The 14,563-nt window shown below is 48.7% G+C and overlaps 1 protein-coding gene across 6 annotated transcripts in view; it reads left to right on the top strand.

Annotated features, from left to right (window-relative positions):
* The window catches only part of LOC309369084 (uncharacterized protein), an 86,943-nt gene that overhangs the window by 27,671 nt on the left and 44,709 nt on the right, over positions 1–14,563 (top strand). For 2 of the 6 annotated variants that reach the window (XM_081909722.1, XM_081909721.1), the window contains exon 2: positions 13,887–14,379. The exons of the other annotated variants lie outside the window; for them this stretch is intronic. In XM_081909722.1, coding sequence (XP_081765848.1) covers positions 13,978–14,379 — 402 coding nt within the window. In that variant the 5' untranslated portion in view covers positions 13,887–13,977. The remainder of the gene's footprint in view (positions 1–13,886; positions 14,380–14,563) is intronic. 6 annotated transcript variants of the gene reach the window in all.

The raw sequence follows: 14,563 nt of genomic DNA, 5'->3' as shown, positions 1-14,563 counted from the left end.
CTGAGCCTTCGCTTCCATCGGTGACAACCACCTTGGGGTTTTACTTTCAAGTAGATCTTTATATCTTTTCCAAACATTAAACAGTGCTTTCCTGACAATATGGTTTTTAAATGCTTTATGTGCTTTGACCTTATCATACCACAGATATGCATGCCACCCAAATTCATTGTTAAAACCTTCTAAATCCAAAATGTCTGTGTTCCCAAGAAGCAGCCATTCTCTCAGCCAACAAAAGGCGGCTGATTCATAATAAAGTTTTAAGTCTGGCAGGGCAAATCCACCTCTTTCTTTAGCATCAGTTAATATCTTAAATTTTATTCGAGGCTTCTTGCCCTGCCAGACAAATCTAGAGATATCTCTCTGCCACTTCTTGAAACACTCCATTTTATCCAGGATTTGCAATGTTTGAAACAGAAACAGCATCCTTGGCAATACATTCATTTTTATCGCGGCAATTCGGCCTAGCAACGATATATTTCTAGGTCCTTTTCACTTCCATCCAACATTTTTCATAGTTATCCTTAAATAAATTCACATTCTTAGCAGTCATATTAACCCCTAGGTATTTAACTTTCTTAACCAGTGTTAATCCTGTCTCCTTCTGAAACCTCTCTCTCTCAGACACTGTTAGATTTTTCTCTAAAACCTTAGTTTTCATCTTATTCAACTTAAAACCCGCTACCTGACCAAATTCTTGAATCAGTTCAAGAACTCTTTTAGTACTAGATTCTGGCTCCTGTAATGTCAATACTAGATCATCTGCAAATGCTTTCACTTTGTACTGTTTGGCTCCGACTTGTATACCTTTAACCAATTGGTCCCTTCTAATCATATTTAGGAGAACCTCCAGGACCGAAATAAAAAGCAATGGGGAAATTGGGCAACCTTGTCATGTCCCTTTCTCTATCTTAAATTCCTCCGTCACCACATTGTTAACAATTAGTATAGCTTTTTGTTCTGAATAAATTGCACCTATACCATTTCCAAAGCCTTGACCAACCCCCATCCCCTGAAGATTTTTCTTCATAAAACTCTTAAGAAATGTTGTCAAAAGCTTTCTCCGCGTCTACAAATATCAAAACTGTTTTGGTATTAATGTTCACTTGTAATTTTTTCTAAGATATTAATTATATTTCTCGTATTGTCAGACAAATGTCTGCCCAGGAGAAAGCCTGCTTGGTCTTTATGTATCTCTTCCGCTAGTACTTTTTTAAAAAAATTAGCCAGAATGTCTGCAAAAATTTTATATTCCACATTAAGCAGAGATATGGGGCGGTAATTCTTTTTAAATAATATTTATTAGAGTTTCAAAGAAGTTATAAAGCTAAAATGAAGAGAGAGAAAAGAAAAAAGAAAAAGAACAAAAAAATACAAAATACAAAATGTATAAAAACAGTTAAAAATAAATCGTTCTTTCCATGTCTTATTTTTCATTTGCTTGTTTCCCGGACCTCCTCACACCTCCCTTTTTTGTATTCTAGTTAAATAGTTGTTTCAGCAAGTCCTTACCCTTTTTGCTTTTATCTTAATATTTTATCATAATATATTATAACCTTACGTTTTCACATGTTAACAATCCATTTTTACGTACCCCTTAATAACATTATTGCTAAAACCACATAACTTCATTCCAGCATCCTTCTTACATTCCTTAATTTTACAGTGTTTCTGTAAATAGTCCTTAAATTTCTTCCAATCTTCTTCTACCGACTCTTCTCCCTGGTCTCAGATTCTTTTTAAATAATATTTATTAGATATGGGGCGGTAATTCTTAAGTTGTGTCTCAGTTTTCGGTATAAGTGTAATATAAGCTCCCTTCCACGACTCTGGTGCTTTCCCCCCCTCAAAAATTCCATTGCAAACTTCCTTTAGTGGTTGAATTAACCAATCTTTCAAAGATCTATAATATCCGGTCCTGGAGATTTACCCAGTTGCATATTCTGGATGGCACCTTCTACCTCCTGTTCCGTTATTCTATAGTTCAACATTAGATTATTTTCTTGAGAGATTTTTTGTAGACCATTTGGTCTACAAAATTGGTCTAAATCAATCTCTTTCTGTGGCCCTTGTGTATATAGTTGTTTAAAGTATCTCTGGAAACATTTTCTAATCTCCACTGGATTCTGTATATTCTTTCCTTCCACTTCCAAATTTTTAATGGTGTTAAGTTTTTGTCTTTTTTTTCATCTGCCAGGCTAGCAGTTTCCCACATTTATTAGCCGATTCAAATGTCTTTTGTCTCATCTTTTGCGTTAAATATTTCAAGGGTGTGAGCAGAAGAAAGAGCTGTGCAAAGGGAAGTCAAGACAGAGGACATACTTCTCTGTCCTCCACCTTCTCAGCCCCTTTCAGCACTGCCTCAAACGTCCTGTGCAGGATATCACTGCGCATATCACCGCTGAACTTTGGCCTCATGATGCTCCAGAGATGAAGGGGGGAGAGGGTTAGATGCTGCCTCCTCCGAGTCTCCCTTGCCCCCTTCTCCCTCCTGCCTGCTCTTCCCCACCCGGAGCTCCCCCTGGAGTTCTGCCGCCCACCCACCCCCACAACCCTGTCCATCCCCCACCAAAAAAAACCTCACCTCAGCTGGAGGAGGGCCTCCAAGGCCAGGGCCAGGCTCAGGGATTGATCCCTGAAGTGCTCCAAGTGCCCCAAGATGTCCTGGAAGAGAGCAGAGGAGGAAAGTCAGCTCTTTCGGGGGGCGGGGGGGCTCCCAGAGAACTGCACCCTGAGATGCCCCCTAGCCCTTCGGTGTCCACACTTGCTCACCTATCACCACGGGGCTCCTCCGGGACTTGCAGAGGGGCCATCCTGTTCCTCCTCTGGCAGCTGAACAGGGCCCTGAACCACCTGAACCTAGAAGAGAGGAGCAGGGCGGAGAGAGCGACTCAGGAGCCCCAATGGGTGGGGTGTGCTTGTGTCTGTGCGGGGGGCTGAGAGAGGAAGGTGGTGGAGTCTTCCTTGGAACCAGAAAGACCCCCATGAAGGGGGAGAAGGCTGATGGCTTTGGGCAGCTGGAGAGATGCAAGATGGAGCCAGGCAGAGGGGCAGTGGTTGGAGGGCTGGACTAGGAGGAGCTGGGAGAGCAGGATTCAAATCCCCACTCAGCCATGGAGCTCCCTGGTGGACCTTGGGCCAGCCTAGCCTACTTTGCAGGGCTGCTGAGAAGATAAAAAAATGGTGGCAGGGAGAACCATGGAGGCCACTTTGAGCCCCTGGGAGGAAAGTGGGCTAGGAATGTCCTAATAAAAGCGGATGATGAGAGGGGAGAGAAATGGGGAAGGCAGGGAAAGAGTGTGGAGGAGCTGAGCTCTCTGGAGAAGACGGGCCGGGTCAATTTCCAGAGAGCCAAGGCTGTGCAGGGGACCCCAGGACTCACCCCCCCCCCCAGGAGACCAAGAGAAAGGGAAAGAATCCTACTTACAGCCTGCCCATTTCGTCCAGGAAAAAAAATCCCACCTTCCTCTCTGAACTAGCTAACTCTCTAAAATGCCCATCCAAGCCTAACTCTGACCCCAACCGCAGACCAACTCCTCTCTCCTCCTCTCGCCTCACTCCTAACCCACAATGGCTGCCTGCAAGTCAGTGGCTTTTAAAGGAGAAGCAAGAGATGTCACAAAGGAGGGCGGGTCCTTGTCACCATGGCAACCCCCTCACCTGGACCTGGGCCCACCTGGCCCCTCCCATCAGAACTCAGAGGCCCCTGCTGTTCCGCCTGCAGCTGGGCTGCATCTTCCTTTCGTATCCTTCTTCCTTCCTCCAGTGCCCTGGCCAAAGATGGGGGGGGGATATGAAAGCAGTTTTATTACTCAAGAGTGTGAGTGGATATCTCCAGTTTGGGGGGGGGTTGTCAGGGGGGGCGGTGGACCTTCAAATGCTCTCCATTTTGGTTGGCCCTGCTGATGTTGGATCTCCGATGAAGAGAGGATCAAGGCATTGGAGGAGCCAGAACTTGGGAGGTGGTTTTTGACATCTCTTGTCTCCAGTATAGGAGGAGTTGATCTGATTTGCCCCAGGGGCCCTTGGGATTGCAGGCCAAGGGCCTTAATTTTCACTCAATAATTCTAAACATATTGCATGTTGTTATCCTGCCTTTCTCCCTGAGAGAAGGATTCAAAGCAGCTTGCACTTACGATAGAAACAGCTAAGCATATGGAAAAGGTGTAATAATTTAAGAAAGAATTACACATTAATGTAATTCAGATATATCTGGTATATTGAAATAATTTAGAACATCCCCATAGAAGCAGCATGCCACCAGCGCTTTCATGCAAAGCCCTCACTTCCCCAAAGCCTCTTGGGACAAGGAAGTTTTGACCTTCCCTTGTTGCTTCTTTGAGTCAATGGAGGTTGCAGGAGGGCTGTTGATAAAACACACCTCTCACACTTGGTTACGTCTTAGGACCACAGGCACTGTTACCGGAAAATCCGAGGGCTCCCTTGGACGAAAAGTAAAGACACCAACCAGAGTAAATTGGAGCAAATCAGCAGCCTGTAGGCTTGGTCTTTATTGAAGAAAGACTGTCGCGACAGGACTCCCACCGCCCACGAGGTGAAGCAAGATGGAAGCCCCGAACAAAAGAATAATAATAATAATAATAATAATTTATTATTTGTACCCCGCCCATCTGGCTGGGTTTCCCCAGCCACTCTGGGCGGCTTCCACAAAAACCAGAAATACACTAAAATATCACAGATTAAAAACTTCCCTGAACAGGGCTGCCTTAAGATGTCTTCTGAAAGTAAGGTAGTTATTTATCACTTTGACATCTGATTGGAGGGCGTTCCACAAGGCGGGTGCCACTACCGAGAAGGCCCTCTGCCTGGTTCCCTGTAGCTTTGCTTCTCGTAATGAGGGAACCGCCAGAAGGCCCTCGGCGCTGGACCTCAGCGTCCGGGCAGAACGATGGGGGTGGAGACGCTCCTTCAGGTATACTGGGCCGAGGCCGTTTAGGGCTTTAAAGGTCAACACCAGCACTTTGAATTGTGCTCGGAAACGTACTGGGAGCCAATGTAGGTCTTTCAAGACCGGTGTTATGTGGTCTCGGCGGCTGCCCCCAGTCACCAGTCTAGCTGCCGCATTCTGGATTAGTTGTAGTTTCCGAGTCACCTTCAAAGGTAGCCCCACGTAGAGCGCATTGCAGTAGTCCAAGCGGGAGATAACTAGAGCATGCACCACTCTGGCGAGACAGTCCGCGGGCAGGTAGGGTCTCAGCCTGCGTACCAGGTGGAGTTGGTAGACAGCTGCCCTGGATACAGAATTGACCTGCGCCTCCATGGACAGCTGTGAGTCCAAAATGACTCCCAGGCTGCGCACCTGGTCCTTCAGGGGCACAGTTACCCCATTCAGGACCAGGGAGTCCCCCACACCAGCCCGCCCCCTGTCCCCCAAAAACAGTACTTCTGTCTTGTCAGGATTCAACCTCAATCCATTAGCCGCCATCCATCCTCCAACCGCCTCCAGGCACTCACACAGGACCTTCACCGCCTTCACTGGTTCTGATTTGAAAGAGAGGTAGAGCTGGGTATCATCTGCATATTGATGGACACCCAGTCCAAACCCCCTGATGATCTCTCCCAGCGGCTTCATATAGATGTTAAAAAGCATGGGGGAGAGGACGGAACCCTGAGGCACCCCACAAGTGAGGGCCCAGGGGTCTGAACACTCATCCCCCACCACCACTTTCTGAACACGGCCCAGGAGGAAGGAGCGAAACCACTGTATAACAGTGCCCCCAGCTCCCAGCCCTCCTAGACGGTCCAGAAGGATGTTATGGTCGATTGTATCAAAGGCCGCTGAGAGATCCAGCAGAACTAGGAAACAACTCTCACCTTTGTCCCTAGCTCGCCGGAGATCATCAACCAGCGCGACCAAGGCAGTTTCAGTCCCATGATGAGGCCTGAATCCCGATTGGAAGGGATCCAAATGGTCCGCATCCTCCAGGCGTGCCTGGAGTTGTTCAGCAACCACGCGCTCAATCACCTTGCCCAAGAATGGAAGATTTGAGACTGGGCGATAGTTGGCCATACTGGCCGGGTCTAAAGATGGTTTTTTAAGAAGCGGTTTGATGACCGCCTCTTTCAGCGGATCTGGGAATGCTCCCTCACAGAGGGAAGCATTCACCACCCCGCAGAGCCCATCACCCAGCCCTTCCCGGCTTGCTTTTATTAGCCAGGATGGGCAAGGATCCAGGGGACAGGTGGTTGGTTTCACGCGTCCAAGCAGCCTGTCCACATCCTCGGGGGTAATGGATTGAAATCGATTCCATGCAACTTGACCAGGCAGAGCTCTAGCACTCTCCCGCCCCAGCCCTGCTCCCACGGTGGTGTCTAGCTCCTTCCGAATATGAGTGATTTTATCCGCAAAAAACTTTGCAAAATCGTTGCAGGAGATCTTGGGGTCTTTACAAAGCCCCGGTGGTAAAGGTGGTTCTGTTAAATTACGAACCACCTGAAAAAGTCTCCTGCTACTATTTTCTGCAGATGCAATAGAGGCGGTGAAGAAAGTCTTCTTCGCCGTCGCTATCGCCACTTGGTAGGCTCGACGTTGAGCTCTAACCTGTGTCCGGTCAGATTCGGAGTGAGTTTTTTGCCACCGACGCTCTAGCCGTCTCAGCGATTGTTTCATCGCCCTCAGCTCCGAAGAAAACCACGGAGCTGCCCGGGCTCCATGCAATCGGAGAGGGCGCTTCGGAGCCAGACAGTCGATAGCCCTGGTTAACTCCGCATTCCAGCGGGCCACCAGGGAATCAGCTGAAAGGCCATCAACATGGGATAAGGCATCCCCTACCACTCTCTGGAAACCATTTGGATCCATTAAGTGGCGGGGGCGGACCATCCGAATTGGTCCCACCTCCCTGCAGAGGGGAAGGGTCGCGGAGAAGTCCAGTCGCACCAGGAAGTGATCTGACCATGGCACTTCTTTTGTTTCACTTTTACTTAGTGTCAGATCACCCACGTCACTAGAGGTGAACACCAGGTCTAAGGCATGTCCATGACTATGAGTTGGGCCAAACTTATTCAGGGACAGCCCCATGGAGGCCATGCTTTCCACGAAGTCCCGAGCTGCCCCTTGTAAGGTCGTGTCGGCATGGATGTTAAAATCCCCTAGGACAACCAAACTAGGTGTCTCTAGGAGAAAATCCGCCACGACCTGAAGCAGCTCAGACAGGGAATCCTTGGTGCAGCGGGGAGGTCGGTACACCAAAAGGAATCCTGCACTGCCCCTATTGCCCAACTTCCAGAACATGCACTCAGAGAACTGGATCTTCCCAGTAGGACGCCTGGTGCAAGCTAGAAGACCCCCTGCTTTTATTAGTTTCTAATCCCTTAAGTTACACCCCCAGAAATACATCATATTTACATCATGACTACATTAAAAATAGGAGGGGTCGAGGAGGGGCTGTGCAGGTAATCTGAGTATCCTGACACCTGGTCGAAGCCCCCCAGTCTTCCCCCACATGAGTCATTCTTGGGAAACAAAGGGTAAGGCGCAGTTTCCTGCCCCCTGGGGAAAATCCGGTCATGGTCCTTTTGTCCGAGTCCGTGCCGAATACACTAGCATATGCAACTCATTATGTCCTTGATAGTCTTTCGTCTGAGCTTATCGAGATAACAATCAAGGTGGTCATGCCAACTGGGAAGGGCCGCAGAGTACGTGACTGCTTGGTTGAGGGATTATGGCTGACTAGTATCAGGCCACCCCCCTTTGATAGTCCCTGTAATATGGAGCAGAATAAAAGTGGTCCGGTGGAAATCCGATGTACGGCTGATTTTTGGTGAATTTATGAAGAATACGGCCTCTGAGGTTCAAAGTACTTTCGCCTTCCGGAAACAGCTTGCAACATTTTGATTAGATCAGTCACGGTCAATTGAACTCGGAAACTTTGTATTGAGAGCTGTCAAAATGGGGAAAGGCGAGCGCCCGCTGCCTGCAGTACCTGCGTGGCCGCAGTTACTTACAGTTATTTCCAGTTACAGATAGGGAGCCGTGTTGGTCTGCCATAGTCAAAACAAAAAAAATTCCTTCCAGTAGCACCTTAAAGACCAACTAAGTCAGTTCTTGGTATGAGCTTTCGTGTGCATGCACACTTCTTCAGATACACACAGTATCTGAAGAAGTGTATCTGAAGAAGTGTGCTACTGGAAGGATTTTTTTTTGTTTGTTTTGACATTATTTACAATTAGTTTTGCTTTCTGTTCAGAATATATTGCACCTATACCATTTTCAAAACCTTGTCTGGCCCCCATCCCCTGAAGATTCTTTTTCATAAAACTCCAATATGCTACTCTTTCCTTGTTTAAAAAAAGTTAGCTGCCTCTGCTTTTTCTCCTACTTTTCCCATTCACAAGCTCTTTGATTGGAGCCTGAAAACTCATCTTGCATAATGCATCGCCTTCTATTTTTGGTGCAACTGGAACATGGCCAGTTTGCTTGCAGCGGGTGCACAGCTTCTGGGGCGCAACAACTATGAAATCCAATGGAAGGCCTGAGGCAAGGGGGTGGCGGTGCCAGAATTTGGCATTGTACAGGGCGGCACTGCCATTTGAGATGCCACGATCCGCCATTGCTCTGACCTCTGGGGTGTGTCCTTTACTTATCCAGCACCCCAATCTCTGTGTAACAAGAAACTCTGGGGTGCTTCTCCTTACCCGGGGTTTAGTCTTCTGGGAACGAAGGTTAGCAACAAAGACTGTGGAGTCTTCAGGATACCTGGTTTTATTTGCACATATATACAACCTGAGCATATAACTCAGAGACATTTTCCTTCCCTTGGCTTGTTCCCCATCCAAACTGGGAGGAGAATCTAGTGCCACAGAAGACAGAATCAGGGTTCAAAATGACCGTAACAAAAAGAATTCCAAGAGGGACAAATCTAAGGTTCTGCACTTTGGCAGGAAGAACCAGCTGCACCAATGTAAGAGGTGGGGGCGGAGGGGGACCTGGCTTGCCAGTAGTACCTGTGAAAAGGATCTAGGGGTCTTAGTGGACCACAAGCTAAACATTAGTCAACCTGAGTGTGATGCAACAGCAGAAAAAGCTCATCCTATTTCAGGCTGCAACAACAGAATAGTGTCCAGACCAATGGGAGATAATAACACAATAAACAATGAATTTCAAAACAGTAACAATTAAATGGACATTTAAAACTCTTTAGGTAATGCAAGGAAATTGATCCACTTGATCCAGCGACACCAGAGAGAGTCTCGACCTCACGGGCTGTCGCATGGAAGATGGAGCGAGCTTGTTTCCTCTGGCTTGCAACAAAGTTACAACAAAGATTCTGACGGAACAATGTACAATTATTTGAAAAGTTATTGTAAACAATTCAATTCATTTGCAGGATTATCTTAAAATTAAAAACTATCTTAAAAACTAACAATTGAAGAGATGCAGTAAGAAAAATATAACTGAAGTTTTTTTGTATTGGATGTTTGAATGTCATAAAAAATGAAAGGGATGTGTTTAGTTTGCCGGAGTGTTTCTGGGTCTTGGTCCCCTGTGTCTTCTGCTGCGATCATTGACTCAGGGTTTTCTCCTTTTCCTTTCAAGACCAAAAGTTCTAAATCCAAAGATTCCCTGCTGAAGGTCATCTCTCTTAGTACCGCTGACATTTTTATGACTTTTGAGGCGTGAGTTTGTTTTGGTTTTATCAGCAGGGTTTGTCATTCTTCCAGTCTTCAAATCCTGCACTGTGTGGACGACTGGCTATAAATCTTTGAGGATCAAATCCTCTGTATGGAAGAGAATCAAAACGAGAGACATAGTTTTTCCACAGGCCTTTAATTCCCCACATTTTAACCCATCCTTCCGCCAAAACTCCCAGGTTGGAAATGTATTAAAAACAGCAGTTTGAATTGGGCCAGGAAACTAATTGGCAGGATCAGTGCAAGATGCTCCAGCGAGCAACCTGGCCGCTGAATCCTGCACCAGATGGAATTTCTGAAGTGTCTTCAGAGGCAGCCCTATGTAGAACGGCTTGCAGTAGTCCAACCAAGGGACTGGGTCAAAGTCCCCCACCTTCAACCCCCTTTCTCTTGCCCAGTGTGGCTGGCCATCTGCCTTGGGGGTGACCAGCTGGGACAGCCCCATGGTCATCAGGGCAACCAGGAAGTCCTGAGCCACCCCAGAGCCAGCTGCCTCAGCACAGATTTCAAAGTCGGCCAGCGCCAGCAGTTAGGTTGTCTTCAACTCCGCCTGCGAGACCAGCTCTGTCAGCTCAGGCAGGGAGACCATGGGGGGCAAAGGAAAGAGGAAGCACCCCTGCTAGCAAACACCCCTCCACAAGACCCCAACCCCAGAGTCCTCTCCGCTTGTTGTAGCTGGAGTCAGTCCAGGCGCTGCCCTCCCAGACCAGGTGGGAAGTTCCTGCCAGGCAGGGAGCAGGTCCTGCAGGTCTCCCAGCAAGAAAACTTGGGAGGTGAGTCTTGGGCAAAGAAGGGACAAGGGTCTCCAAGGTGTGGGGCTCACCTTCTCTTCGATTGGGCCACAGGTAGGCCAACTCTGGCTGAGCGATGACATTCTGCAGAGGAAAGAAAAATCTGGGTCAGGTGACACTACGAAACCCACCTTGGATGGCTGGACCCACCTTGGACCCAATCCCTTGTCCCAGAGGACCACCCTGAGCCCTGCAGCCTCTTGGGCAGAGGTCATCATCATCATTTTGGATTTGTATACCGCCTTTCTATCTTACAATACTCATGGCGGTTTACAAGCTGAAGGAACAAAAAAATGTACATCTAATGCAATACAAAAATGTGATAATAAAACATAACTTTAAAATAGGCAAACTCCATCAAAAAAGTAACATTCAACAATTGTTAGAATAGTATAAAATAATAATATCGACATATAAAAGTTGAACAGAAATCCACTCAACAGTTACAATAATATCTAAACTATAATCAATAAAGCAACGGCAAGCCACAGTACATAAAATAATACAATACAAATTGAGAAGCAGAGACTGGAGGGCGGGGCAAGGCAGGTGGAAGGATGGAGTCTCCCCCCTCACAGTTCTTGCTCCAGGACCAGCTCCCTTGTGAGGACTCCTAGGTGGAGGGGCAGCAGCAGCAGGAAAGGGGGCAGGAAAAGCCTCCGGCCTCATCCTGGCACCCAGGAACACACACCGCATCATCTGCGTTAAAATTCACTTGGGGAATGTGCTATTGGGAGGATGGAAGTGTTACCGGAAAAATCCGAGGGCTCCCTTGGACAAAAAGTAAAGACACCAACCAGAGTAAATTGGAGCAAATCAGCAGCCTGTAGGCTTGGCCTTTATTGAACTGTTGCAGCAGGGTGCTCCCCTTACTTGCAGGTGAGAGGAAAGACACAGAAAAATGGTGTGCAAGACCTTATAATTACTTTTGAAATTCCCCTGCTCTAGGTCTAGCCCACCCCCAGAAACATCATGCATACATCACAGAAAGGAGGGGTTGAGGGAGGAGTTGGTGGTAACCTGAGTGTCTTGTCACCTGGCTGGTTCCCTTCTCCCCCTCCCCACGAGTCACTTCCAGGAGACAAAGGGGAGTTTGCAGTTTCCTGCCCCCTGAGGGAAGATCTGATCATTGTCCTTTGTTCCAGTCCATGCTGAATCCACTCCCATATGCAAGTTCTTTGTGATCTTGATGGTCTTCTGTCTGGGACCATCAGGGTTGGCATAGCCATAACTGGGCAGGGCTCCTGTAGATGTGCTGGGATGGTGAAGGGATTATGGCTGCCCTGTATCAAACCTTCCCCATTTTGTAGTCCTTCCTTCATGGAGTAAAATAAAAGTGGAACAGCGCAAAACCGATGTATGGTTGATTTTCTATGAATTTATAACAGAAGCGTAGCGTATGTAGTGTGTGAGTGTGAGTGTGTGTGTGAAGTTTGTACAAACTGAATGATTGGGGTGGGGGGTGGGGTTCCTGCTACAGAAGCAACCAAAGAAATGGATACCGGAAGGCAAGATACTTACTTTGAGCTGCTGGCGCTAGTTTCTGCTCTTCCCCATTGTCACAGAGCATAAGAAGGTATTACTCATTTATGACGAGAATGGGATTTATTTATTATGAACTTTGCTTGGTTCCTCCTCGGCAGCCAGTGCGATTGTTTCAGCAGGGCTCGAACTCAGGACCCAGTTGCCTTGAGGGAGATCTAAGAGCAGTTGGGCAGGGGAAAGGTCTCCCTTGGGAGGTGGGGGACTCTCCTTCCTTGGAGGTTTCTAAGCAGAGATCAGACGGCCATGTGCCCTGGATGCTTGAGCTGAGATTCCTGCATTGCTGGGGGTTGGACTAGATGACCCTGGGGTCCCCTCCTCTCTCTCCACTCCTGAATTCCAGGAGGAGCTTCCTTGCCTCCTGCAAAGCCCTTTTCCCTGCAAGCTCTTCCTCTGGTTTCTGGCCAAGGGAGGGAGATGCTCAGAGCCTCACCCCCAAAAGGATATCTGGGCATTGGCGTAGACGGGGGGGGCAGCTGCCCCCCAAAATCCATAAGAAATAATAAGAATCTGAGGATCTGCCAAGCGAGAGAGGGCTGAGCTGGAGGGACTCGGCTTGGCAAGGGTTAAAGGGAAGTGAGCTGCCTTCCTAGAGAGGACAGGAAGCAAGGGGGGGCAGGTCCTCCAGAGCCAAGGCCCCTCCCTCCCCAGTCCTTCCCTGCTTGGGTGTCTCTGCTGCAAGGGCTGCCTCGCTCTCCCCCTCCTGGGATCTGGTGAGTCTCCCCTCTCTCTGGGATCTGGTGGGGGTCCCAGGGCTGCAGCAGGGGAGGGGGCCTGGGGGGACTGATCTGCTCCTGCAGGGGGGGACCCCAAGTCAGGGGGGAGGAGAGGGTCCTGCCAGGGAGGGGCCAGGTCTGCAGCGCTCTCAGTTGGCCCCCGCCCCCCCTTTCAGAAAAACAATGACTCCCACGAAATCTCCCTTCTTTATACAGTACAAAGGAGTCCCTGGGACTTTAACTCTCTGTGATGTCGCTCAGCCTCATTGCACAACAGAGGAAACATCTGCAAATGGTTTTCCAAAGCTGGACGAGGATGTGGACTAGCCCCCCCTCCAAAGAAAACCCCACAGGGAGGGAGGAAGGAAAGTCTGGCTGCTGCATTGGGGACCAGTTTCCCAGTGTCTCCCAGGGCAGCTCCCCACGGAGGCCACTACAGCAGTCCCCTCGCACCCAGAGCAGGGCATCCCAGGACCACATCCTCTCTCTCCCAAAGGGATTGTTGCTGGCAAAGCAGCCGGAAATGGGCGCTGCTCTTCACTGAGCCTCCAGGGACCTTGGCATCAATGGCTGTGTGTGTGTTCAGCCATCTAAGAGAATAATAAATTTCCTGCCCTTCGCCCGAAGCTTCAAGGGAGATGTCTTTGGCTCCACCCACTTGGCCCTTGTTCAGATACATTCCTGGCCCTCAGAGCAAAGGAAAAGGGACCCCACCCCAGGAGTCTGTCTGGAGAGCGGCAGAGAGACCAAGTGCAGGAAAAGGAGACAGAAGCAGGGGAATGGGGGGGGGGGTGAGGAGCAACTCCTGAGGACCCCCAGGCGAGGACCCCCACTAGAGCCAGGCATCCATTTTCCACAAGATACAAATTATTCCCTTGTCAGTCAGTTCTGACTTCTTGCATTTACTCAAAGGCAGGAGCAACTAGACTGATTCACCTCAGAGAAATCCCTTCAGTTGCCTCCACATTTTGCATCGCAATCTTCCTTCTAGGAGGGCTAGAGTCTGCTTCCTCCTCCTCCTCTCCTTCTCCTCTCCTCCTCCTCCTCCGTCTTCTTCTTCAGAAGATATCTCATTTTTTGGTACAGTCCCACCCTGGTTCCTAGGAAGACTCATCCATGCTTGCTCAGGGAACATTTCTCTTCTTCTGACCTAAAAATTCTGTAACTAAACAATGTATTTGCTTTATAGGATTTGCTAGAGCTTCTCATTAAGACGGACAGAACTTGGCAGAAGACCAAAGGGTTCCTTCCGATCTCTCAGAGACTTCCTGAGAGCACAGATGGATAAGCGAGACTCAGCTGGCCCTGGAGCAGGAAGAGGCCATGACATCCAAACTGAGAGCAGTGAGGGATTCTGGGAAAAATCTGTGCAGAAGATCCTGGGTGAGGAGGACACCCTCTGCTCAGAGGTGCAGAGCCAGCAGTTGAGGCAGTTCTGCTGCCAGGAGGCCAAAGGACCCCGAGAGGTTTGCCGCCGACTCTACCACTTTTGCCACCAATGGTTGAAGCCAGAAAGGCACACGAAAGCTGAGATGCTGGACCTGGTGATCTTGGAGCAGTTCCTGGCTGTCCTTCCACCGGAGATGGAGAGCTGGGTGAGGGACTGTGGAGCGGAGACCAGTTCCCAGGCGGTGGCCCTGGCCGAAGGTTTTCTCCTGAGTCAGGCAGAGGAGAGAAAGCAGGTGAGAGAGACTTTGCTCTGGATACTCCCAAGGGGATCCAAGCAGGACGGAGAACATCCCATAATGCTCTACTGATGGCCCATCCTTTTTCTTGGAAGACATCCATGGAATGAGATCTAACACCCTTTAAGTCTTTGTCATTCTCCTTCTAACATTTCTCACCATTCATTCTCTGTTTTGAATC

This window comes from Podarcis melisellensis, assembly GCF_964234715.1.
Source record: "Podarcis melisellensis genome assembly, chromosome: 4".
Lineage (NCBI taxonomy): Eukaryota > Metazoa > Chordata > Lepidosauria > Squamata > Lacertidae > Podarcis > Podarcis melisellensis.
This window is presented reverse-complemented; position numbering and strand designations above follow the sequence as displayed.